This window comes from Erpetoichthys calabaricus, chromosome 7 (genome assembly GCF_900747795.2).
Source record: "Erpetoichthys calabaricus chromosome 7, fErpCal1.3, whole genome shotgun sequence".
In the NCBI taxonomy this organism is placed as follows: domain Eukaryota; kingdom Metazoa; phylum Chordata; class Cladistia; order Polypteriformes; family Polypteridae; genus Erpetoichthys; species Erpetoichthys calabaricus.
Window position 1 is genome coordinate 9592703 of NC_041400.2, and position 24763 is coordinate 9617465.

Consider the following 24763-nt stretch of genomic DNA (forward strand, 5'->3'; position numbering starts at 1 on the left):
CACCTGTGGTCAATTCAGTTGACTGGACATGATTTGGAAAGGCACACACCTGTCTATAGAAGGTCCCACAGTTGACAGTTCATGTGAGAGCACAAACCAAGCATGAAGTCAAAGGAATTGTCTGTAGACCTCCGAGACAGGATTGTCTCAAGGCACAAATCTGGGGAAGGTTACAGAAAAATGTCTGCTGCTTTGAAGGTCCCAGTGAGCACAGTGGCCTCCATCATCCGTAAGTGGAAGAAGTTCGAAACCACCAGGACTCTTTCTAGAGCTGGCCGGCCATCTAAACTGAGCAATCGGGGGAGAAGGTTCTTAGTCAGGGAGGTGACCAAGAACCCGATGGTCACTCTGTCAGAGCTCCATAGGTCCTCTGTTGAGAGAGGAGAACCTTCCAGAAGGACAACCATCTCTGCAGCAATCCACCAATCAGGCCTGTATGGTAGAGTGGCCAGATGGAAGCCACTCCTTAGTAAAAGGCACATGGCAGCCCGCCTGGAGTTTGCCAAAAGGCACCTGAAGGACTCTCAGACCATGAGAAAGAGAATTCTCTATTCTGATAAGACAAAGATTGAACTCTTTGGTGTGAATGCCAGGCGTCACGTTTGGAGGAAACCAGACACCGCTCATCACCAGGCCAATACCATCTTTGCAGTGAAGCATGGTGGTGGCAGCATCATGCTGTGGGGATGTTTTTCAGTGGCAGGGACTGGGAGACTAGTCAGGATAAAGGGAAAGATGACTGCAGCAATGTACAGAGACATCCTGGATGAAAACCTGCTCCAGAGCGCTCTTGACCTCAGACTGGGGCGACGGTTCATCTTTCAGCAGGACAACGACCCCAAGCACACAGCCAAGATATCAAAGGAGTGGCTTCAGGACAACTCTGTGAATGTCCTTGAGTGGCCCAGCCAGAGCCCAGACTTGAATCCGATTGAACATCTCTGGAGAGATCTTAAAATGGCTGTGCACCGACGCTTCCCATCCAACCTGATGGAGCTTGAGAGGTGCTGCAAAGAGGAATGGGAGAAACTGGCCAAGGATAGGTGTGCCAAGCTTGTGGCATCATATTCAAAAAGACTTGAGGCTGGAATTGCTGCCAAAGGAGCATCGACAAAGTATTGAGCAAAGGCTGTGAATACTTATGGACATGGGATTTCTCAGTTTTTTTATTTTTAATAAATTTGCAAAAACCTCAAGTAAACTTTTTTCACATTGTCATTATGGGGTGTTATGTGCAGAATTCTGAGGAAAAAAATGAATTTAATCCATTTTGGAATAAGGCTGTAACATAAGAAAATGTGGAAAAAGTGATGCGCTGTGAATACTTTCTGGATGCACTGTACCTCTCTGCCCGGTCAGTAGGCACAGAGTGGGTATGGATGTCGTGTGTCGTTTTCGGTATTTCAAGATCCACCTCAGTGACGAGCTACCACAGAGTCACTATAATATAAAGCAACTGGCAGAGCAGAACCCCCTTTAATCTTTAGAGGCGACTGCACTCCTTTAACATGGGTGGTGGTGACATCCTTACATGTTTCATAATGACGGCCAGTAACATCAATTCAAGAGAGGCCCACCAAATCAACAAGCTGTTTAAGAAGACAGGTGGTGGCTCTGAGTGTAGGGATCTGTACTGGCAATCGGAAGGTTGCCAGTTCAAATCCCGTAAATGCCAATAGAGACTCTGCTCTGTTGGGCCCTTGAGGCCCTTAACCTGCAATCGCTGAGCGCTTTGAGTAGTGAGATAAAGCACTATATGAATGCAAAGAATTATTAGGCTCAGTTATGGGACCCATTGAGGGAGTAGTTTAGCAGAGAATGAAGGCAAAACTTAGAGCCATTATGAACAATGCTGCACATCCTCTCACAAGAACACTTAGGACTTTCAGCCAATTCATTATTCAGCACAAGTGGGTGAAGAAATGCTGGAGGGGCTCCTTTATAGCTACAGCAGTACGCCTTTATAGCGCCTCGCCAGGACTGCTCTCTTATCTTTAGCCAGACGCTTTATTCTTTTTTCTGACTCTTAATGTGTTTTTAAGGGGAGTTGTTGTTTGTTTCTGTAAAACGTTAAAGTGAAGCACTATCGGTGCAGCTTCCTTCATATCTGTTATCTACCTCTCTATCTATCATACAGGTATACTCAGTGCCGTCGCTATGATTGGTGTCACTCAGTGCAGTAACCAAGGCCGGATTAAGACCCCCACGGACACCCGGGTGACTTGATCAACAGAGCTCCCTAGTAGAGAGTTGATCTTACTTTAAACAATGCAGTGCACTAATTCATATTAGTGAACAATCGAGTGTCGTGCACAGGGGAAGGGGGGGGGGGGGGGGGTGGTATTCAGCCCAAAACACTGCACAAAAATTTTACAGACAGTCATTTGGGGCGTCACTTCCTCTAATGGTGTCGGCCCACATCCCTACCAACACTTTCCAACTGTATGCCCTGTGTCACATGAGATAACCGATTCCACCCCAGCACGAGAGGTGGCGCCGTCGCCAACAGTATCGTCTCGTTTTGCTCATAGAAGATACTCAGCCCTGACCGTAATGCTCAGAGCAGGCCCCACCACTTCTGGTCGGGGCATCTTAAAGGGAGACGGTCCCACAACGTGGCATCTCATTCACAATCTGGAGTCAGTGAAAGACAAACTCTTCTTTTATATTGGTCAATATGTCCAGTTTCTTGGCACACTTTGGGCCCCTTAGTAGCAACTGAGCATCGTTTAAGTGACACAGCCTACCTGAGTATTGTTGCTTCTGATGGCTCCTTCCAGCGGGATAACGCGCCATGTCACAAAGCTCAGATCATCTCAAAATGGTTTCTTGAACATGAGAATGAGGTTACCGGACTAAAATGGCCTCCACAGTCACCAAATCTCAATCCAGTAGAGGACCGTTGGGATATGGTGAAACGAGAGATTGGCAACATGGATGTGCAGCCAACAAATCTGCAGCAACCCAACCCAGAGCCATCTTAACAACATCATAGGCCCACGTGGGCAAAGTAGTGCACTGGGGCCCCTGTTTTGATAGCAAAACAGAAACATACATAGGCATCAGAAACATCGTGGACCCCCGCCCCCCGGCCAGTGCCCATTGTGCCTATACGTTCAGACAGCCATAATGCTCTCATGTCAATATGGAGCCATGTCCCTAAGGAATGTCTCCAGCACCTTGGTGACTCGATGTCATGAAGAATTATGGGCAGTTCTGAAGGCAAATTGGGGGCTCCAACCCGGTACTTGCAAGGTGTACCTAATAAAGTGGCCAGTGCCTTTTTGTCTCGCTCTTACTGACTCAGCATGCTGCCCTCGCTTAGTTTGACGATGACCAGACTCTGGTGTGAACAAAGAGCAGACTCACCTCTGGAAGGCCAGCTTGGCCTGTTCGAGTGCCAACGTTAAGGCAAAGCCTTCAATCAATTTCAGAGCATCTGACCCGAAGCTGCAGTACGCCACTCCCAGAAAGCCGTCATGAACAACAGGGACGCCGGTGTCAAAACAGAAATACGCAGTAAACTCATTTTAGGAGGAAGAAAAATAAAAAGTCCCAACTCACCGGCTCCAAATGCGAAGAAGAAGCTCTTGTCAGGATGCTCCTCCAGCAGGGCCTTGACTCTCCTGCCCATCCGCTCGTTCCGCTTGTAGATGAGCTCCTGTCTGAAGTAGCTGTCGATCTCCTGGGCTGTGGTTTGCTCGCTGGGGGGTAGTGTGACGTTATTAAAGTTGGGCACCTGGAAGGGGGGGGGGGGGTAAGGACAAGTTCAGCGTTCATATTTGTGCGGCTCTTCCCTGGGGGGCGGCTGGCAGAGTACTACTGAGAGCTGTTAAAGAAGGGGGTGGGGGGGGGGGGCACAACTCACTTGTGATGTGTCGTGGTTGAATATGATGGAGTTGAGGTCGCCGCAGTTGTAGTGCTTGATGAGGTCCTCTGTGGTGTAAGGCACTTGAAGACTGCCGGCCCGCAGACTCTCCTGCTGAAGCAGCGTCTGATTCAGGGCAAAGATCACCTGAGGAACCAAAATGGACAAACACGTGAATTTAAACTGACAAGACGGGTAAGGGTCTTGGTAAGGGGTTGCCACAGCGGATCATCTTGTTCTATATCGTCCTGTCCTCATCATCTTGTTCTGTTACACCCATCACCTTCCTCTTCTCCTCTTACCAGTCAGCTCTATCCCTATCACCCTTCTCCTAATATACCCAGCATCTCTCCTCTGCACATGTCCAAACCAACACAATCTCACCTCTCTGACTTTGTCTCCCAACCGTACCACCTGAGCTGACCCTCTAATGTCCTCACTCCTAGTCCTGTCCATCCTCGTCACATCCAGTGCAAATCTTAGCATCTTTAACTCTGCCATCTTCAGCTCTGTCTCCTGTTTTTTGAATGTGGGGACTGCCTGATGCTAAGTGCCGTCTTGGTGACTGAATTTCAAAATTTTTAAGGCAAGAGGAAGGTGAAATAAAAAGACAGCTGCAGGAGTATGGATATACAGACGTGTGAAAAAGTAAGTGCACCCCATGGAGACTGCCGACTTCTTCAACATATTTGAACAGGCAAACACGAGATCCTCATGCAAACCGTGCCTGCAGATAAAGGTGACATACAGTGAATGAAAACATAAGGAAAACGAACCTTCTCAGTTATTTATTTATTCAAAAACTTAAAAAATCTCAATAGATGTAATGGTCTACTGGCCAGAATGCAAGTCCACCCTTTCACGTCAGAAGATCTATCATTGCTCCCTTTATCAGAAAAAGAATTCCTGTACAGTTTACAGAACTGCCCACCAGTCTCTGACATTGATTCAGTGAAAGGTCGGACAACTCTTCCATACCGAATTCCTTCATTTGCAAGATGTTTTCTTGCGTGGCCCGCCGGTTTCAGGTCCCACCAAAACATTTCAAATCAGGGTTTTTGGCTAGGGGAGCCTTTAATGGAGCCAATCCTTGATGGATCTGCTAGTGGGGATTTGAATTATTATTGTGTTGAAAGGTCCATTTGTGGTTCATCTTCAACTTTCAGGCAGATGGCCTCACACTTTGATATGATACACAATTCACGGCTGGCTCCATGACTGCAAGCCGCCCAGACCCCTTTGTCAGCAAAGCAACCCCCAAACCAGAACGTTTCCACCAACGTCCTTCACAGAGGTTCTTCTCCTGAACTGTCGTCTTCAGTTTGCAGAAGACATGTCTACAGTTAACTGTGGCCAAAACAGCTCTCACTTTGATTCATCTACCCAGAGCACATTGTCCCAACAGGCCTGGTCTTTGCCCAGATGTTCGATGCCACACCGTAATCCTACTCTGATGTTTCTTGGAAAGCAAAGACCCCTCATGTGACCCCTTATGCGCAGGTCACATTTGTGTAATCTCTTTCTGATTGTCGATGCCTGCACTTTGACCCACCAACTTTTCAAAGAGCTGACCTGCAGTTCCTGCAATGAAAATGTAGAGTTCTTGGAGACTTCTTTTAGTATTTGACAGTCTTCTTTTGGCTGCTCCTGTTAGGGGTCGCCACAGCAGATCATCTTTTTCCATATCTTCCTGTCCTCATCATTTTGCTCTGTCACAACAGCATGTCCTCTCTCACCACATCCATAAACCTTCTCTTAGGCCTTCCTCTTCTCCTCTTACCTGACTGCTCTATCTCTATCACCCTTCTCCCAATATACCAAGCATCTCTCCTCTCTGACTTTGTCTCCAAACTGTCCCACCTGAGCTGACCCTCTAATGTCCTCATTTCTAATCCTGTCCATCCTCGTCACACCCAATGCAAATCTTAGCATCTTTAACTCTGCCACCTCCAGCTCTGTCTCCTGTGCCACCGTCTCCAGCCCATATAACATAGCTGGTCTCACGACCGTCCTGTAGACCTTCCCTTTCACTCTTGCTGATACCCGTCTGTCACAAATCACTCCTGACACTCTTCTCCAGCCACTCCACCTTGCCTGCACTCCCTTCTTCACTTCTCTTCCACAATCCCCATTTCTCTGAACTGTTGATCCCAAGTATTTAAACTCCTCCACCTCCCTGCATCCTCACCATTCCACTGACCTCTCTCTTATTCACACACATGTATTCTATCTTGGTGGTCCTACTGACCTTCATTCCTCTCCTCTCTAGAGCAGATCTCCACCTCTCCAGGGTCTCCTCGACCTTCTCCCTACTCTCACTACAGATCACAATGTCATCAGCAAACATCACAGTCCACGGGGACTCCTGTCTAATCTCGTCTGTCAGCCTGTCCATCACCATTGCAAATTAGAAAGTGCTAAGAGCCGATCCCTGATATAATCCCACCTCCATCACTCCTACCGCAGACCTCACCACTGTCACACTTTCCTCGACCTCACCACTGTCACACTTTCCTCGTACATATCCTGTACAACTCTTACATACTTCTCTGCCACTCTCGACTTCCTCATACAATACCACAGCTCCTCTCTCCTCACCCTGTCATATGCTTTCTCCAAGTCCACAAAGACACAATGCAACTCCTTCTGGCCTCCTCTATACAATGAATTTGCTGGGCGCCTGGCCAGTCCTGGACAAATTAGTAGTGCTTTGAGATCGTAGATGATGTTCCTAACAGTGGAATGATTGACTTCTTCTTGGGTCCCTTGCCAGACTCCTCAGCAACCCCAACCTTCTTTCTGAGGGCTTTAGAGGGCTCTTTGGATCTCAGCATGATGACACCACACACGTCAATGGCAAAGAGAGCACCAGACCCTCGATATCTGTAGTCAGGTCCACCAGCAGACTCCCCATCATTGGCACCTCATCTGGGACACCTGAGTCTAATCTGATGGATGTGAAGTAGTGACAAAAGTGACTTTTTCCATGTGACAGGTCTGCACTCTCACTCATTTAGATGATGACAACGAGTAAACCATGCCAGTTTGGTGTGTCACCTTGATCTGTAGGCCCTGTTTGCATGAACATCTGATGTTTCCCTGTTCAAATATGTTGAAAATCTTTGAAATCCCTTATCAGGGGGTCTAGACATTGTGACGGGCAGCCACAGCCATCATCCGATCGGGATGCCAACAGGAAGGAAGGACCAGGGGAGAGAGAGCACCCTCCCCTGGGACACTAGAGGGCTGTGGCATCATGGATTCCTGCAAGGCAAACTGGGAGTGGGAGTTTGGTGCAGCCCTGTTGGGTTCTATGTGGGCCACCAGGGGGAGCTGCAGAGTCCTGCAGTGGGTTTCCATCACACCTGGGAGCGATTCCAGGTAATGCTGATGAACCACCTGGAACCATCCCAGGACCTTCTTAAAAGGCGCCTGCCAACACTAATCGGAAGGTGGAGTCAGGAGGAAGAGGCTTGCCAGAGAGGGAGTGGAGGCAAAAGGAGGAGGAGGAGGAGGAGGAGGAGGAGGAGGAAGAAGAAGATGACGAAGACGATGACGACGACGACCTATTGTGTATTGGACTGTGATTTAGAATGGTGCTGTAATGGTGGATAACGAGGTAAAGCAGTTCCCAAGGGTAAGAATAATAAAATTGTGTGTTGTGTGGCATAAACTCATGTCTCTGCCTGCCTGTGCAGGGTTAGGGTGGCTCTATGGGCCTGAACCCACCCCACCCCCCACCACCCCACTCGGGGGTCCACAACATCCAAAACCTTCTTTTCAAGGGCCTTAGAAAGCCCCTTTGGAGGGTGGCATGACGACACCACACATGTCAAATTGTACTTTAAATAAGAGGGTCAGGTCCACCTGTAGACTCCATAAGGAGATTCTGGTCATTGGCACCTCATCTGGAAGACGCGATTTTAATCTGATGGATCTGAAGTGGTGATGAATGGAGGGGTGGACTGACTTTTGCCAAGTGACAAATCTGTGCTTTTGTTCATTTAGAACAGGGGTCCTGGAGGGCCGCAGTGGCTGCAGGTTTTCATTCTAACCCTTTTCTCAATTGGTGACTTGTTTTTAATAATAATAATAATAATAATAAATTTTATTTATATTGCACTTTATATTTTAGCAATCCCAAAGTGCTACAGAGTAAAAATAGAATAATAAAATAAAAAAAAGAACAGAAGAGTCTATAAAATACTTTAACAAAATGACTTTCTAAAAAGATGAGTTTTTAGGTTTCGCTTAAAGGCCTCAGTCGACTGTGGGGCTCTCAGGTAATCAGGGAGGGCATTCCACAGCCTCGGCGCCACCGATGAAAACGCCCTGTCACCCATGCTGCTGAGCTTAGTTCTGGGGACTTAAAGAGTGTTAGTGAGTACAGAGCGGAGGGAACGTAAGGAGTTATGGGGGGTAAGGAGTTCCTGTAGATAAAGAAGGGCATGTCCATAAATGCACTGGTGGGTAAGAAGGGAGACCTTATACTCTATTCTGAATGAAACAGGGAGCCAGTGAAGGGTTTTCAGGATTGGGGTGATGTGATCATACTTTCACACCCTCATCAGGATCCTGGCAGCGCTGTTCTGAATATACTGGAGTCTCTGGATACTCTTGCCAGGAATCCCAATGAGGAGTGCATTACAGTAATCCAGCCTGGAAGAGACAAAGGCATGGACGAGCTTCTCTGCATCTGCCAGGGTGAGTAATGGGCGGAGTTTGGCGATGTTCTTGAGATGGTAAAAAGATGACTTACAGAGATATTTGATGTGGGTGTCAAAAGTAAGTTGGGAGTCCATTCTAACACCCAAATTAGTAACAGATGTGGAAAGAGGAATATTTTGGCCAGAGAAAGTAATACTGGTGATGGTAGAAGAGCGAAGATGATGTGATGTACCAACTAAGATGGCTTCTGTTTTGGATCTGTTCAACTGAAGAAAATTGAGCCTCATCCAAGCCTCTATCTCCTCCAGGCAGGTAGACAATGTAGATGTTGGCAGAGGAGCAGTAGAGGAGGTGGGAGTAGTCCTGAGGTAAAGCTGAGTGTCATCGGCATAGCAATGGAACGATAAACCATGTCTGCCAATGACAGTTCCAAGGGGGAGCATGTAGATAGTAAAAAGGATAGGGCCCAGCACAGAGCCCTGTGGAACACCACAGGCGACGTTGTGGGTGTGGGACTTTGCGCTGCCAAGGGCGACATGCTCAGTTCTGCCAGTCAGGTATGATGTAAACCAATTTAGAACAATTCCTGAGAGTCCAATAGTGTATTGCAGGCGGTGAAGAAGGATGTTATGGTCTATTGTGTCAAAAGCAGCTGTCAGGTCAAGGAGGATAAGTAGTGAAGGTGAACCAGTATCTGCCGTCATCAGAAGATCATTGGTGACCCTGACCAGGGCTGTTTCGGTGCTATGGCCAGGGCGAAAACCAGACTGAAACTTTTCAAACAGATTGTTCAGTTTGAGATGATCGTGAAGTTGTGCTGCAACTATTTTTTCCAGGACTTTGGAGAGAAATGGAAGATTGGAGATGGGCCTATAATTGGAGAGAACTTCAGGATCCAAGGTGGATTTTTTCAGTAGAGGTCTGATGACAGCAGTTTTTAGTGCAGAAGGAATATGGCCAGCCAGGAGGGACTGATTTATTATCCTGGTGATAAGTGGAGAGATGGCAGAAATGTTGGCCCTCAGCAAGGGTGAGGGGAAAGGGTCCAGGGAACTAGTAGACGGTTTCATTTTCCTGATGACATCCTCCACCTCTTCCCGTGTGGCAACAGAGAAAGAGCAAAGAGGTTTTTGTTTTTGTTTTTGCTACTAATTAACTCCTTTTCCTTTCATTTTAATTGACTTGTATTTTTAAGATTTGTTCCCCTGAATTGTTTCATTTCTTTCCTCAAATGGCACCCAAACAGAAATGAAATGTGAAGTGAGGGAGTCAACAGAAGACCAGCTAAGTCAGGGCCTCAAACTCCAACCAATTGCTTAATTATGCGCCGACTCTTGTTGTTAATGAAACCCGTTCTTTAATTCCGTGGCTTGTTGCTGCTCTCATTGTGCAATGGCAGACATTTCTGTAATTGCTGATGTTCTCTTTTCTAAGAGTAGCTCTGTTAAAATGTTTTGTGGACCTGAGAAGATCAGCATTCCTGAGACCTTCACCTTTCTTTATTTTCAGAAATTGTATGATGGACACCAGGGGACTCATGTACAGTATAACGCCGTGCATAGAACTCACACTAGAACATGGCGTAAGCACAAAAGTGGGAATGTGCGTACGCACAGAAAAATCTAGATGCATAAATCTGTGCGAATGCCAGCTTCCACGTTCTTCCGCTCCATAAATTCCGGTCAGCGTGAAAAGTAACGCATGTGCACGTGCCTGCCGTGCCATCCAGACTCCTCCCAGAATTATGCCTCTTTGAATATGCAAATCAATATAAATAGCCCTTAAGATCAGCCTCATGTGAAAAGACAATGGCAAAAGCACGGGGGAAAACAGAAGAATTTCAGCGAATACCAAGTGGAAGCAAAGAAAAACGTAGTATTTGAAACCAGCCACGTGAAAATGTGCATGACTTTACGCCAAGTTTAGGTTTTATACATTGCGATTTGAGCATGGAAACGTTCGTACGCAACATTTCTGTGTATACGCACAGTTTATACATGAGCCCCCAGTTGTTTTGGATCATTTTGTATCTCATTATTGTTTGGTTGCTAATTAAGGAAAAAGAAACAATTAAGGGGTCTGAGTCTTCAAGAGCAAATCAAATAAAATGAATTCAAAAGAAGTTAATTGGCAGAAAAAACAGGTCACTCATTAAGTAAAGGGTTAGAATGAAAACCTGCAGCCACTGTGGCCCTCCAAGACCGGAGTTGGGGACCCCTGATTTACATGATGAGAACGAGTACACCGTGTCAGTGCGATGTGTCCTTTGGTTCAAGTCTGTCACCTTTATCTGTACACATTGCTTGCACAAACATCAAATGTTTGCCTGTTCAAATGTCTTTAAAAAGCCCAAGCATTTCCATGGGGTGTACTTACTTTTTCACACAACGGTATAATAAAGACGAGTGAAACGTGGTACCTCAGCACGGTGTTTGAAATGAAGCATGGAGGAAAAAGCCATAGAGGAAGACCTTAGGAGAGTATGAGAAGAAACATCAAAGAAGCAGACAGAGAGATGGGAAGGACCGTGGACCAAATGAAGATGACGGCAAATGACAGAAAAACATTTAACAATGGGCTCCAGACCCCCACACCGCAAGGTATAATGGGAGAAGAGAAAGTAAATAAGTAAGAACATAAAAGCTGAAGGGAGTTACAGACCACGGATGGCTCTACAATGTGAACCCCCCCCAAGTCAACAGTGTGGACTGAACTGGCATTCTTGTGATTTGAAGTCCAGGACTTTAACTGTTAAGACCACAGTGCCAAGTCTTTCTATAGCATCAGTTCATAATGTCCACCATCCCGGATGGCAAATTTCTGACTTAATATAACACCATTCTAAAGTAAGCACCACTTCAGGGCAATTTAGAGGTTTGTTAACTGCTACAATTGGAGCACAACGGCCCCACACTGACCTGGTGACAGACACCATGTCAACCAACGTTCAGTTGTATATAGTGCCTTTGCAGGTAGAAAACCATCCCAAAGTTCTCAACGGTTACAGCATAAGATTAACCTTCAGTACTCTGCGGTGTGAGCCCCGACAGGTTAAGTGTCATAGTCATAGTCTTGGATTGAACTGGCAACATCATGTTTATACAGCAACTCCAGCTCAGGGTGCTTGATGCCTCTGTAGAACACCACATTTGTTTCCACCATGCCCCCTGAGTATTATTAATGGTCCTTAATTTATATATTTTAAATAATTGTCCAGAATTTATATATTACATAGCAACTTGTACTAAGGAGCCCCTTCACAAAGTGCATTAACAATGGACAGAAGGACAACATATAGTGCCTTTCACCATCATTTTGGGGACCTGGGACTTATTTATTTTTCCAAATCAATGTCAGATTAGATAGATAGATAGATAGATAGATAGATAGATAGATAGATAGATAGATAGATAGATAGATAGATAGATAGATAGATAGATAGATAGATAGATAGATAGATAGATATGTTAGCGTAGTTGGCAGGATTAGATAGATAGATAGATGTTAGCGTAGTTGGCAGGATTCGACAGATACATAGATAGATAGATTAGCATAATTGGCAGGATTAGATAGATAGATAGATAGATAGATAGATAGATAGATAGATAGATAGATAGATAGATAGATAGATAGATAGAAAAGGCACTATATGATTGATAGATAGTTAAGTTCACCAATACCAGAGTCACTGTCTATAACACTGAATTTTAGGAGGTGTGCCCGGGCCCAAAGCAGGGCCTGCCCAGACCTCGGAGTCGGCACGGGAGCGTGGTGGGCCTGTCAGGACGTCGCTTCCTTCTGAGCGTGCGGAGTTTTGTTTTCAAAGTAAACAAGCCCGTGTGAGGCTGAATGAGTTTCTTCTGGTCGAGGCCCCCAATGTATTTTATTATACCTATGACCCCCCTCTTCATAGGCTCATCCCCTCCCCACTTGTATTATTCTTCTTCCAGTGAAGTGCTGCTTGCCTTTCTTTATTTGCCTCTTCTCACTTCTTTACAAAAAAAAAAAAAAAATCAAAGCAGTACCAAAATGTTTTTGGAGAACAAAAGTAACAAGTTTATCAGAAAGGATTTTTTCCCTTTCTTCCACAGTGGAGAGAATCGATTAAAGGCCCGCGTATATAGATATTGCTGCAGGCCTCGCTCTCTCATCCTAGGAATTTCTTCAGCTGTCAGGTGACACTTTTACTTATTCTGTCATTGTTGGAGCAGCCTCATTGGATAAGGGGGCAGAGCCCAGCAGATGCCTTTTTGTTTGGGACAAAAGACCCCATGCAATCCTCTCAACTCCCAGCACTTTCATCCACGTCTGATCAAAGCGCCACTCTGCATATGAAAGGGGGCCGGCATTATGCGACTCAAATTAGCCTATCGCCTCCCCGCCAGCCTTCAAGCCCAACAACAAAAACTCTCACATCTGTTCAATCCAAGCCTCATCTTTTGGGTTTTTCTCAGCCCTTTGCTTTGAGGGCCTTTCAGCCCCTTAAATTATGGAGGGGGGGGGGTGGTCGTCGAGATGTGGATCGCTCACAGGAGAGCGAGAAGGCGAGAGGAGTGCTGGAGTGCCAGTGAATTACATTTCTGCCTGGGCTCCCCCCTCTTGTTTCCCTGATGCGGGTCACTGCTTCTGTTTTCTCAGTCGCTGCTCTTCTTTTCATTCTGGGTAAACTGTTCCCTCTGTTTGTCTGCACACGCAGCCCAAATCAAAGTTGGCTCAAATTAAAGCCACGTCGCCTATGAAAGTCAATAATCCTTTTTTGTCATGTTAATCCTTCTTGGGGTGATGGCAGAGTGATGCTGTGGATCTTGTGCTTTTTTTTCTCTCTTTTCCTCTTTTTTTTTGGGGTGGGGGGGTTGTAGTGGATTGGGGAGGGTAACTGGTCTGAAGGAAAAGCTGAACTTTGTCTCCAAGAGCAGAGCTGAGCAGAGCGCCGCTTCAGAAGTTTGTGTCCACAGCTCCTCTGAAGGTAATGAAGTGAAAGATCACAGGCACACTGATTAGGCCCTCACATACATCCAGGGCTCTTTTGTTTTTGTGAAGAGGGAATGGGGTGGGCTAGGGAGTCCCCTGATGGGTTCATCCCCAACTGGAAGTACTGCTGCTTCCCAGGTGCAGGAAAGAAAGAAAGAAAGAAAGAAAGAAAGAAAGAAAGAAAGAAAGAAAGAAAGAAAGAAAGAAAGAAAGAAAGAAAGAAAGAAAGAAAGAAAGAAAGAAAGAATATTACATATTATGGAAGACACTATAAGTGTTGGACTGAGCAGCTAAAGAAAGAAAGAAAGAAAGAAAGAAAGAAAGAAAGAAAGAAAGAAAGAATATTACATAATATGGAAGACACTATAAGTGTTGGACTGAGCAGCTAAAGAAAGAAAGAAAGAAAAAGAAAGAAAGAAAGAAAGAAAGAAAGAAAGAAAGAAAGAAAGAAAGAAAGAAAGAAAGAAAGAAAGAAAAGAATATTACATAATATGGAAGACACTATAAGTGTTGGACTGAGCAGCTAAAGAAAGAAAGAAAGAAAGAAAGAAAGAAAGAAAGAAAGAAAGAAAGAAAGAAAGAAAGAAAGAAAGAAAGAAAGAAAGAAAAGAATATTACATAATATGGAAGACACTATAAGTGTTGGACTGAGCAGCTAAAGAAAGAAAGAAAGAAAGAAAGAAAGAAAGAAAGAAAGAAAGAAAGAAAGAATATTACATAATATGGAAGACACTATAAGTGTTGGACTGAGCAGCTAAAGAAAGAAAGAAAGAAAGAAAGAAAGAAAGAAAGAAAGAAAGAAAGAAAGAAAGAAAGAAAGAATATTGTTGGCTACTATGAAAAACACAATATAGAGTTTAAAATACTAAAAAGCAAATGTACAGTAATACTGTGAATAGCATAATGTAAGACTGGAAAGAAAGAAAGAAAGAAAGAAAGAAAGAAAGAAAGAAAGAAAGAAAGAAAGAAAGAGAGAAAGAAAGAAAGAAAGAAAGAAAGAAAGAAAGAAAGAAAGAAAGATTTCCATTAATGATTTCTATAAAAAGCACTAAATAAAGTTTCAAATACTACAAAAGCAAATGCTTAATAATAGTAAGAACAGCCCAATGTAAGAAAGAAAGAAAGAAAGAAAGAAAGAAAGAAAGAAAGAAAGAAAGAAAGAAAGAAAGAAAGAAAGAAAGAATATTACATAATATGGAAGACACTATAAGTGTTGGACTGAGCAGCTAAAGAAAGAAAGAAAGAAAGAAAGAAAGAAAGAAAGAAAGAATATTACATAATATGGAAGACACTATAAGTGTTGGACTGAGCAGCTAAAGAAAGAAAGAAAGAAAGAAAGAAAGAAAGAAAGAAAGAAAGAAAGAAAGAAAGAAAGAAAAGAATATTACATAATATGGAAGACACTATAAGTGTTGGACTGAGCAGCTAAAGAAAGAAAGAAAGAAAGAAAGAAAGAAAGAAAGAAAGAAAGAAAGAAAGAAAGAAAGAATATTACATAATATGGAAGACACTATAAGTGTTGGACTGAGCAGCTAAAGAAAGAAAGAAAGAAAAAAAGAAAGAAAGAAAGAAAGAAAGAAAGAAAGAAAGAAAGAAAGAAAGAAAGAAAGAATATTGTTGGCTACTATGAAAAACACAATATAGAGTTTAAAATACTAAAAAGCAAATGTACAGTAATACTATGAATAGCATAATGTAAGACTGGAAAGAAAGAAAGAAAGAAAGAAAGAAAGAAAGAAAGAAAGAAAGAAAGAAAGAAAGAAAGAAAGAAAGAAAGAAAGATTTCCATTAATGATTTCTATAAAAAGCACTAAATAAAGTTTCAAATACTACAAAAGCAAATGCTTAATAATAGTAAGAACAGCCCAATGTAAGAAAAGAAAGAAAGAAAGAAAGAATATTACATAATATGGAAGACACTATAAGTGTTGGACTGAGCAGCTAAAGAAAGAAAGAAAGAAAGAAAGAAAGAAAGAAAGAAAGAAAGAAAGAAAGAAAGAAAATGGTAATATGAAATACACTAGAAATAATGGACTAAGCAGCTAAAGAAAGAAAGATTATATTACTTTGAAAGGCACTATATAATATTAAGCTCTGCAGATTTATATTGGGCTAAGTTCATTTAAAGAAAATTAATAGTAAAGAAAGAAAGAAGGATTTGATTTGCTTCATAATGGTACTTCTGATGAAAGGCACTATATAATATCATGGTGGACTAGGTGGGTTACAAAAATAAATAGTTGGAGAAAGATATTTGATTAATAATGGTGCTGAATATGAAAGGCACTATATACTGTAATAATGCAATTCCAGTTTTGAGTAAGCAGCCACATAAAACAGCCCGCTATACAAAGACAGTAAGAGGATGTCTGGCAGTTCTGCATATGCTGAGGTACGCCAGCCATTCTCCCTAACCGTGGTACCAGAGACTGGTGACGTGTTCCATGCTGGCGAGCACATGTAAGTAAGAGTTTCCTTTTGCTCTGTACCTGTGACAATAAGGACCCTATAATAACCCTATAATGAAAGGCACTATATAATATTAAGCCATGGAGCTCTACATTGGACTAAACATCTAAACAATACAGATGGCTTATAAAAAGAAAGAAAAAAAATGTAAAGGTGCACGGGATTGTGAAATATCAGGCTGCACAAATCTGTATTGGAATAATCAGGTAAAGAAATTTGCTAACTGAAAAAAGAAAGAACAAAATGAAGACTTTCTAACAGCGCTTACTATGAAATACACACGTCACAGGTCCGATGTAAAAGGTGCACGGGGGAAGTCAGTTCTGAGTGACAGGGGTACCCCGACTCGTCTTCACCCCCACCCTCAGCCAAACAGACCTTGACCAACCAGACGATCAGTGATGTCACCCAAGGCCCGCCCTTCGCCCGCCTCTTGCGGCCCCTCTACCAAGTAAACGCTGCTGACAGATATCGACCAGCCCAGATAAGGACACGCCAGTGCCTGTCCAGCCTGTGCTAATTCCACTAAAATGGGAAACCCTTTGCACCGACCCCATTAGAGGAGGTAGCCCGTGGCACGCCAGCCCTTTTTAACACTTTGTCTTATTTTTCCAGATTACAGTGCAGCTACAGAACTCTACATGGGACCAAGCAGGGAAGGAAAGTTGACATCCAGAGAAAGAAGGATTCGATTAGATTGGATACAACTTTATCAATCACATGCTTGCTGAGAGTCTCCTTAGCAAGTCCATTCTGCTGTGGTTCTTCTTGTCCAGTGCCATTGTGTGGTCAGACCAGTCCAGTTTGTTAGTGATGTGAACCCCCAGGTACCTGTAGCTCTGCACTACTTCCACACCCTCCCCCTGATTGGTGACTGGTGGTCTCAGTAAGACTCCCGTGGGCTTTTACCCCCTCCGTGACTGTCCAGGGTTGTGTCCAGCAGTGCTGGGATAGGCACCAGCTCCCCCTGAACCAGTTTAAATGGCTAAGAAACTAAATACAAGAATGGCGAATGTGGTGATTTATGACAAAGCTTAATACAAATGATGCTATACAATTATCATGTGCCGCAGCTTAGAACTGGACTAGATTTTCAAAAGAAAATGGCTGGTCGATATATAAGGATGGAAAGAAAAAGATGGCGGCTATTAGCGCTTGCAATGAAAGGCACTATAAACGATTTGAATTCTGATAATATAGAAGTCAATATAATATACAATCATTCTTACTATTAAGGCCTTATATTTGGCAACAAAGAAGTGCTTAGCATAAGAGGTGCTACACGGCACAACAGCAGGTTCCGCCACTCCATTTGTGTTCAGGAGCGACACTGGTGCCATCCAAGTGAATGACAGAATCCACCGGATGTGTGTCACAGATGCCGATTGGGATGTTTGACATTTAAAGGTCACTTAAACTGGGAGTGGAGCTCATGACCAAGTAAAGCAGCGCCTATTGCCTCACATACCATTCTAGGCACTTGAACAGTTAAATCTGGTCTGATGTGTCCCCTGCTGCCCACCCTTCCAGCCCCTCATCTGGAGTCTCACATGGTAATTTCGACACAGACGAGGCCACCTTGTGACTGGTGAGAAGTCGCTATCACCTTCTTAGCCAGTGGGTGCCAAAACTAATGGTGGCCCAGGCTTACCGCAACACACGTCACACTGTACACTCAAACAGGGAGGGCCATTTGCAGTCACAGCTAGGACCACCGGCCCATGACGGGGTTGTACGTTTTCATTTTGAATTTTGACTGATGACCTTTGATGCTGGGATTCTTAACCTTTTTTGAGTCACGGACGCCTTTAAGAATCTGATGAAAGCTATAGACCCCCTTCCCCTGAAAAATTCCCATAAACATAACTTTGCATGCAATGAATATAACGTACTTTATTTATCGAGATTTGATTGTTTCACGGGCGGCGCAGTGGAGGCGCTGCTGCCTCACAGTAAAGAGGCCCGGGTTCGCTTCCCGGGTCCTCCCTGTGTGGAGTTTGCATGTTCTCCCCGTGTCTGCGTGGGTTTCCTCCCACAGTCCAAAGACATGCAGGTTAGGTGAACTGGCGATCCGAAATTGTCCTTGGTGTGTGCACAGCTGGTGGGCTGGCACCCTGCCCGGGGTTTGTTCTTGCCTTGCACCCGGGATTGGCTCCAGGAGACCCCCGTGACCTTCTGTTAGGATATAGCGGGTTGGATAATGACTGACTGACTGAGAATAATGAGATACAAAATAAAACCAAAACAGGACCAGCAAACTGTGTCCATCATACAATATCTGAAAATAGAGAAAGATGAAGGTTTCAGGGGGCGGCACGGTGGCGCAGTGGTAGCGCTGCTGCCTCGCAGTTAGGAGACCCGGGTCCTCCCTGAGTGGAGTTTGCATGTTCTCCCCGTGTCTGCGTGGGTTTCCTCCCACAGTCCAAAGACATTCTGGTTAGGTGGATTGGCGATTCTAATTTGGCCCTAGTGTGTGTTTGGTGTGTTTGTGTGTGTCCTGCGGTGGGTTGGCACCCTGCCCGGGATTGGTTCCTGCCTTGTGCCCTGTGTTGGCTGGGATTGGCTCCAGCAGACCCCCGTGACCCTGTAGTTAGGATATAGAGGGTTGGATAATGGATGGATGGATATTTAACAGTTATAAAAACAGCATTGGGTGGCACGGTGGTGCAGTGGGTAGCAGTAAGGAGACCTGGGTTCTCTTCCCGGGTCCTCCCTGCATGGAGTTTGCATGTTCTCCCCGTGTCTGTGTGGGTTTCCTCCCACAGTCCAAAGACATGCAGGTTAGGTGGATTGGCGATTCTAAATTGGCCCTAGAGTGTGCTGGGTGTGTGGGTGTGTTTGTGTGTGTCCTGCGGTGGGTTGGCACCCTGCCCGGGATTGGTTCCTGCCTTGTGCCCTGTGTTGGCTGGGATTGGCTCTAGCAGACCCTCGTGACCCTGTGTTCGGCTTCAGCGGGTTGGAAAATGGATGGATGGATGGATGGAAGGTCTCAGGAATGCTGCTCAGGTCCACAAAAATATTTTAGCAGGGCTCTTACAAAAGAGGAAATCAACAAATTTCGGAAATTTCAGCTGTTGCACAACGAGAGCAGCAACAAGCCAAGGAATTAAAATTTAGGAGCAGGCATTGACACAGCGCATTGCCACACCCTCCATGTGACAAACCACCTCAGATCCCAGATTAGGACCCAAGTGCATCCATGCAAGGGGTGACACCTTAGCACCACACTAGTTTAGAAGGAATGGAACCAGTGGGAGGTTTTGTATGGTGACTGGAGAGCCAATTCTGCCACCTACCCCCTGCAGGTTGGAGGGCCTAAATGCAGGGCTGGATGCAGGTTAACGTCATCACTAGGACGGAGCAATTGCAGGTTAAGGGCCCAATGGATTAGAGTCACTTTTGTCGTTTACGGGATTCGAATCTGCAACCTTCTGATTACCAGTGCAGATCCCCAGCCTCAGTGCCACCACTCTGCCACTCACGGAATTAAAGAACGGGTTTAATTAACGACAAGGATCAGACCCTAATTAAGCAACTGGTTGGAGTGAAATTAGTTGGAGTTTGAGGCCCTGACTTAGTTGGTCTTCTGTTGGCTCCCTCACTTCACAATGAAATGAAGCAATTCAGAGGAACAAATCTTAAAAAACACGTCAATTAAAATGAAAGGAAAAGGAGTTAATTAGCAGCAAAAACTGGTCACTAATTAAGAAAAGGGTTAGAATGAAAACCTGCAGCCACTGGGGCCCTCCAGGACCAGCGTTTGAGACCACTGCTTTAAAAGCTGTTTGGAAAACTCTAGAAGGGCTGTCATTTCCCTTTAACTCACACGTGGCTTCCATCTGAGATGTTGTTGAGGTTTTTTGTTCTTCGTCCAGGTTCTCAAACCTTAGCTGAGGACTTACAAAACACTGGTAGAGTGACCGTTTGGTTTTTGGCCTGACCAAAGCCCTTCTTGCCCTGTTTACTCCGTTTGTCCAGAAGTTCAAATCTAGGAAGAGTCTTGGTGGTTCCAAGTTTCATCCATTTCACAATTCTTGAGGACACCATGTTGTTGGACGCATCCAAAGCTTTAGAAATGGTTTGATCCCCTTACCCTGATCTGTGCCACACCACAATTTGATCGTGGAGGTCTACAGAGAGTTCCTTGGACTTCACGGCTTGTTTTTTGTTTGATATGCAGTGTGAATTGTGGGATCTTCTACACACAGGGACAAGTGTGTCCCTTCCAAATGATGTCCAATCAGTTCAGTTTGCTACAAGTGGACTTCAGTCAAGTTCTAGAAACATCTCACAAAGAATTGAAGCAAACAGGAGGTGCCTGAACATAAAATGGAGTGCCACACCAAAGGGTCTGAACACTTCTAGGAAGGCAAGATTTCAGTTTTTGACTTTTCATAATCTTTTTAAAACATATTTTCATTATTTGCATTGAGTGTAGATTAATGGGCAAAAACAGCAATTTAATCCATTTAAAATGAAATCTACAGCACAGTCAAGGGTGCAGAAAGTGAATGGAGACTGAAGACTTTCTGAACTCTCCATATAGGTCTGCATGTCATATTTCAAATATTTAGCACTTTATCACACAACCTAGTTAATAAGCAGGGTCACCAGTTAGTTTACCATTTGTCTTCTCTGTGCCATCTCTCAATAAAGTATTCTCACACACAGTCTTTTGCTAGTCACTGCTGTCACTTGTTTTAGGTGGCCATGCCCAGTAGGCTCTGTCCTCCAGGACATTGAGTCAGAGTCAGCAAGATTGAAAATGTCCATCTGAATCATCTGGGGTACACCTGTAGTGACCTGTAGTGATAGATAGATAGATAGATAGATAGATAGATAGATAGATAGATAGATAGATAGATAGATAGATAGATAGATAGATAGATAGATAGATAGATAGATAGATAGATAGATGGGAAAGGCACTATAAAATAGACAGATAGATTAGCGTAGTTGGCAGGAACAGATAGATAAATAGATGTGAATGGCACTATATGATAGACAGTGTGGCGGATGGCCGGAGCCCATGCCTGGCCAGTACACACCTTTGACACTGGATCCAGGGGAGCAGCCATGGGATGCACACTGCGTCCCCTAGAACACTTGGTGGCAGCCCCGCTGGGTTGCATCAGGGCCACAATTGTGTTACACCGGAGCTCATCCCTGTTGGGCTCTGTGGCCACTGCCAGGGGGAGCTGCACGACTTCCTGAGCCTGTGTGGGCTGTAACGCAGCAAAACACCCGGACGTGCAGCCTTAATTGGGTCAATTATCACCTGAAGCACTTCCGGGTGGGCTATAAAAGGAGCCAGCAGCCACCACTCTGGGCGCCAGAGTCGGGAGGAGAAGGACGAAGCTGACTGGGAGGAGTGGAGGAAGAAACTTTAGTTGTGTTTCTGTTTTGCTTTTGTGTGCTTTGGGACTGTGTTGTGTCTGTAGGTATGATGAAGGCGTAGCCCACAGACAAAGAAAATAAATCTTTTTGTTTATTTTTATATGTGTCTCCATTTTCAGTCTGTGTCGGGTGCCTATATAGCACCTCATCACAATAGATTAGCATAGCAGGAACAGATAGATAGATAGATAGGAAAGGCACTATATGATAGATAGATAGATAGATAGATAGATAGATAGATAGATAGATAGATAGATAGATAGATAGATAGATAGATAGATAGATAGATAGATAGATAGATAGATAGATAGATAGATAGATAGATAGATAGTTTCCAGACTGCACGTCACCTTTAATTGAATTTCCTCCTCTGACCTTTCCCAGCACCCTCTGGCCCAGACACCTGCACCTGGTCACCTGCTCAAAGAGCCCATTCAGCCCTTCTGTTCAAGCGAAGACGGCGCAGTCACAGAAGTCGGAGGAGCGCTGCTTTGGTGCCCCCAGCCAAGCGCGGTGCTGAAGGGCAGGACCCCGTGATTGTCCCCCGTGTTTGTCCCCTGTGATTGTCCCCCGTGCTGCTTTGCTGTTTGTTCTTTTTTTTTTCTTCCTTTTCTTTCAGTATACAAACAAACCTCCTCACCACAGCAAAGCCCCTCCAGCATAACCGTCTGGCGGAACCCCAGCCCAGATTTGTCTGTGCCTTTGAATTTGTCGGGCAGAAGACCCCCCCTGTGTTTGGTGCTGTTTCACTCTTTAATAAAGTTTTTCTTAAATGAAGGGAGGAAGAGCCGCGTAAGGCTGCCGGTGAGGATTGTGCTGACAGATAATGGCTTACTATTCCAACGGAAGCTGCAACGGAGATGGCATTTCCTTACAATTCCATCAAAGCCACCCCGGAGGAGCAGATGAAAAAGCTAGTATAGTGGTTGCCCCCTCCAAGACCGACTCGCCAGCACTACATGATAACGTAGGTATGCGGGGCTTTGCTTCACTCTATAGTTCAGGTAATCTTCGAGGGCTTAACACCCAATCCGCACCTGCTGTGAGGGGAAACTGGAGCAGTCAGATGGAACGGCGCTCACAGGAACCACTCGGGCACCTTATCCTCCGAGTCTGAGAAGAGCAAATCCTTCAGATTAAGTTGGTTTAACTTTCACAGGCCGCGAACAACACTCTGGAGGTCCTGGTGGGGGGAAGCGAACAGTCCACAATATAAGCCAGGGGGCCTCACAGAGTTGCCTTGCGTTTTTTTTTTTCTCTTATTAGTTTTTTGGAATGAAAGCCTCGATCCCTAGCATTGTGTCAACGTATCCAGCTGACATCCTTATGACTGTAGATTAAAAAGATGTCCTCGAGCCCCAAAAAGATGTCGAAATTACAATTTAAAGCTCTCTGGTTACCCAGCTCTTACTTTTTGATCCCCACAAGCTTGTCGTATTCATCAAAAATGAATTGGGGGGGGGGGGTTATGGCGGGCTACTGACTTAGTAACACAGTATGGGACCACTTGGCACTCGGCCTTTACAAATTTCACATTAATTGTGCTTATTCAGCTCTCCGATCCCGGGGTTCAAATCCCAACGTCACGTTTTCGCCATTTTTCTAAGGTTACGTCTACCGTACTACGTTTTCACTTTTGGATTTGTGCAAGGTGAGTGGCTGGCTACGGTAATGGAGTCGAGCCGGAGACCTCCACAGCTCCGCTCCTACAAATCTGCCCCACCCAGCCACACAACCTTCTCCATGCTCAGATAACAACGTGCGCCATTGGGTTAAAGGTGGAAAGTGAAAATTTCACACTGGCGTGGATGGAGCCGGGCATGGACCCCAAGTGAGCGAGGCAGCAGGGCTGACCACCACCCTGCCACTTGTTGATTCATCCATTTATTTTTCAGATTTGAAGATGCAGTTCACAGTCATGGAGGGGAAGGGGGTCTGATTTTAGAAAAAGCCTGCTCAGAGGCACAAAATGTGCGTACGCAACTTCCCCACGCAAATGTCGGGATTTATAAAACAAAATTTGATGGGGGGGGCGAACGGGACATGCGCATATTTACGACAACTCCTGACCTGTGTGTACGCAACATCACGGAGAAACTGGGAAATGGCGACACCTTTGGTCAAACAGGGAAATGCAGCCAGATCAGCTAAATGAAGACTCGCATGTATGATTTGGCGCTCTCACCGCCGCGGCCCGGGTTCGATTCCCGGTCAGGGAATTGTGGTCTTTAAGATATAAAGGAAGATGATCCACTGTGGCAACCCCTAACGGGAGCAGCCGAAAGAAGAAGAAAAAGAAGAATGTACGCTGACACCTTAAAAACGATGAATTTGATGTGCCGACTGTGTTAAGAGGGCCAATGCTGCGTATTTGCACTGAAGGATGTTTTTGGTTTTTTGGCAGTTTATATCGGCTACATATTGTCACTTCTCTGAGACCTGGCCAACATGTCATGAATATCTCTCTCCATCATGCCCACTATACTGGAAGCCATTAACCAACCAGTGAGGCACTACATCTATTTCTCTTATGGTGTGGGTGTACATAGTAAGACATAACACATTTTTCCATCCATCCATTATCCAACCCGCTGAATCTGAACACAGGGTCACGGGGGTCTGCTGGAGCCAATCCCAGCCAACACAGGGCACAAGGCAGGAACCAATCCTGGGCAGGGTGCCAACCCACCGCAGGACACACACAAACACACCGACACAACAAGCACACACTAGGGCCAATTTAGAATCGCCAGTCCACCTAACCTGCATGTCTTTGGACTGTGGGAGGAAACCCACGCAGACACAGGGAGAACATGCAAACTCCATGCAGGGAGGATCCAGGAAGCAAACCCAGGTCCCCAGATCTCCCAACTGCGAGGCAGCAGTGCTACCCACTGTGCCACCGTGCCGCCCTAACACATTTTTGCCAACATAAAATGTCAATTTGCCACCATCCCTGGTGGGCCGCAGTGCAGTGGCTGCAGGTTTTCATTCTCACCCTTCTCTTAATCAGTGACCAGTTTTCACTGCTAATTAACTCCTTTTCCCTTTATTTTAATAGCCCTGTTTTTAAGGATTCAGTCCTCTGAATTGATTTGTTTCTTCATTAAATGGCAGCCAAACAGAAATTAGACGTGAAACGAGCCGACAGGTGACCAGCTAAATTGGGGCTTCAAAATCCAACCAGTCTCTTAATGTGAAGCCCATTCTTGTTGTTAATTAAACCCGTTATTTAATTCCACGGCTTGTTGTTGCTCTCATTCTGCCACAGCAGACATTTCCAAGACTGTTGATTTTTCTGTTTTTTCTAAGAACAACATCAAGATGTTATGGTGACCTGAGAGATCAACCTCAGTAAGACCCATGACCCCCACATTCTAACGCGGGCCC

General features: G+C 45.0%; 1 protein-coding gene across 1 annotated transcript in view; it reads right to left on the minus strand.

Annotated features, from left to right (window-relative positions):
- Positions 1-24763, minus strand: part of trabd2a (TraB domain containing 2A) — a 218681-nt gene that overhangs the window by 141288 nt on the left and 52630 nt on the right. Inside the window, exons 3-4 of the mRNA XM_051929803.1 lie at positions 3869-4015; positions 3565-3739 (exon numbers count right to left, since the gene is read on the minus strand). Of these exons, the coding sequence (XP_051785763.1) occupies positions 3565-3739; positions 3869-4015 (322 nt within the window). The remainder of the gene's footprint in view (positions 1-3564; positions 3740-3868; positions 4016-24763) is intronic.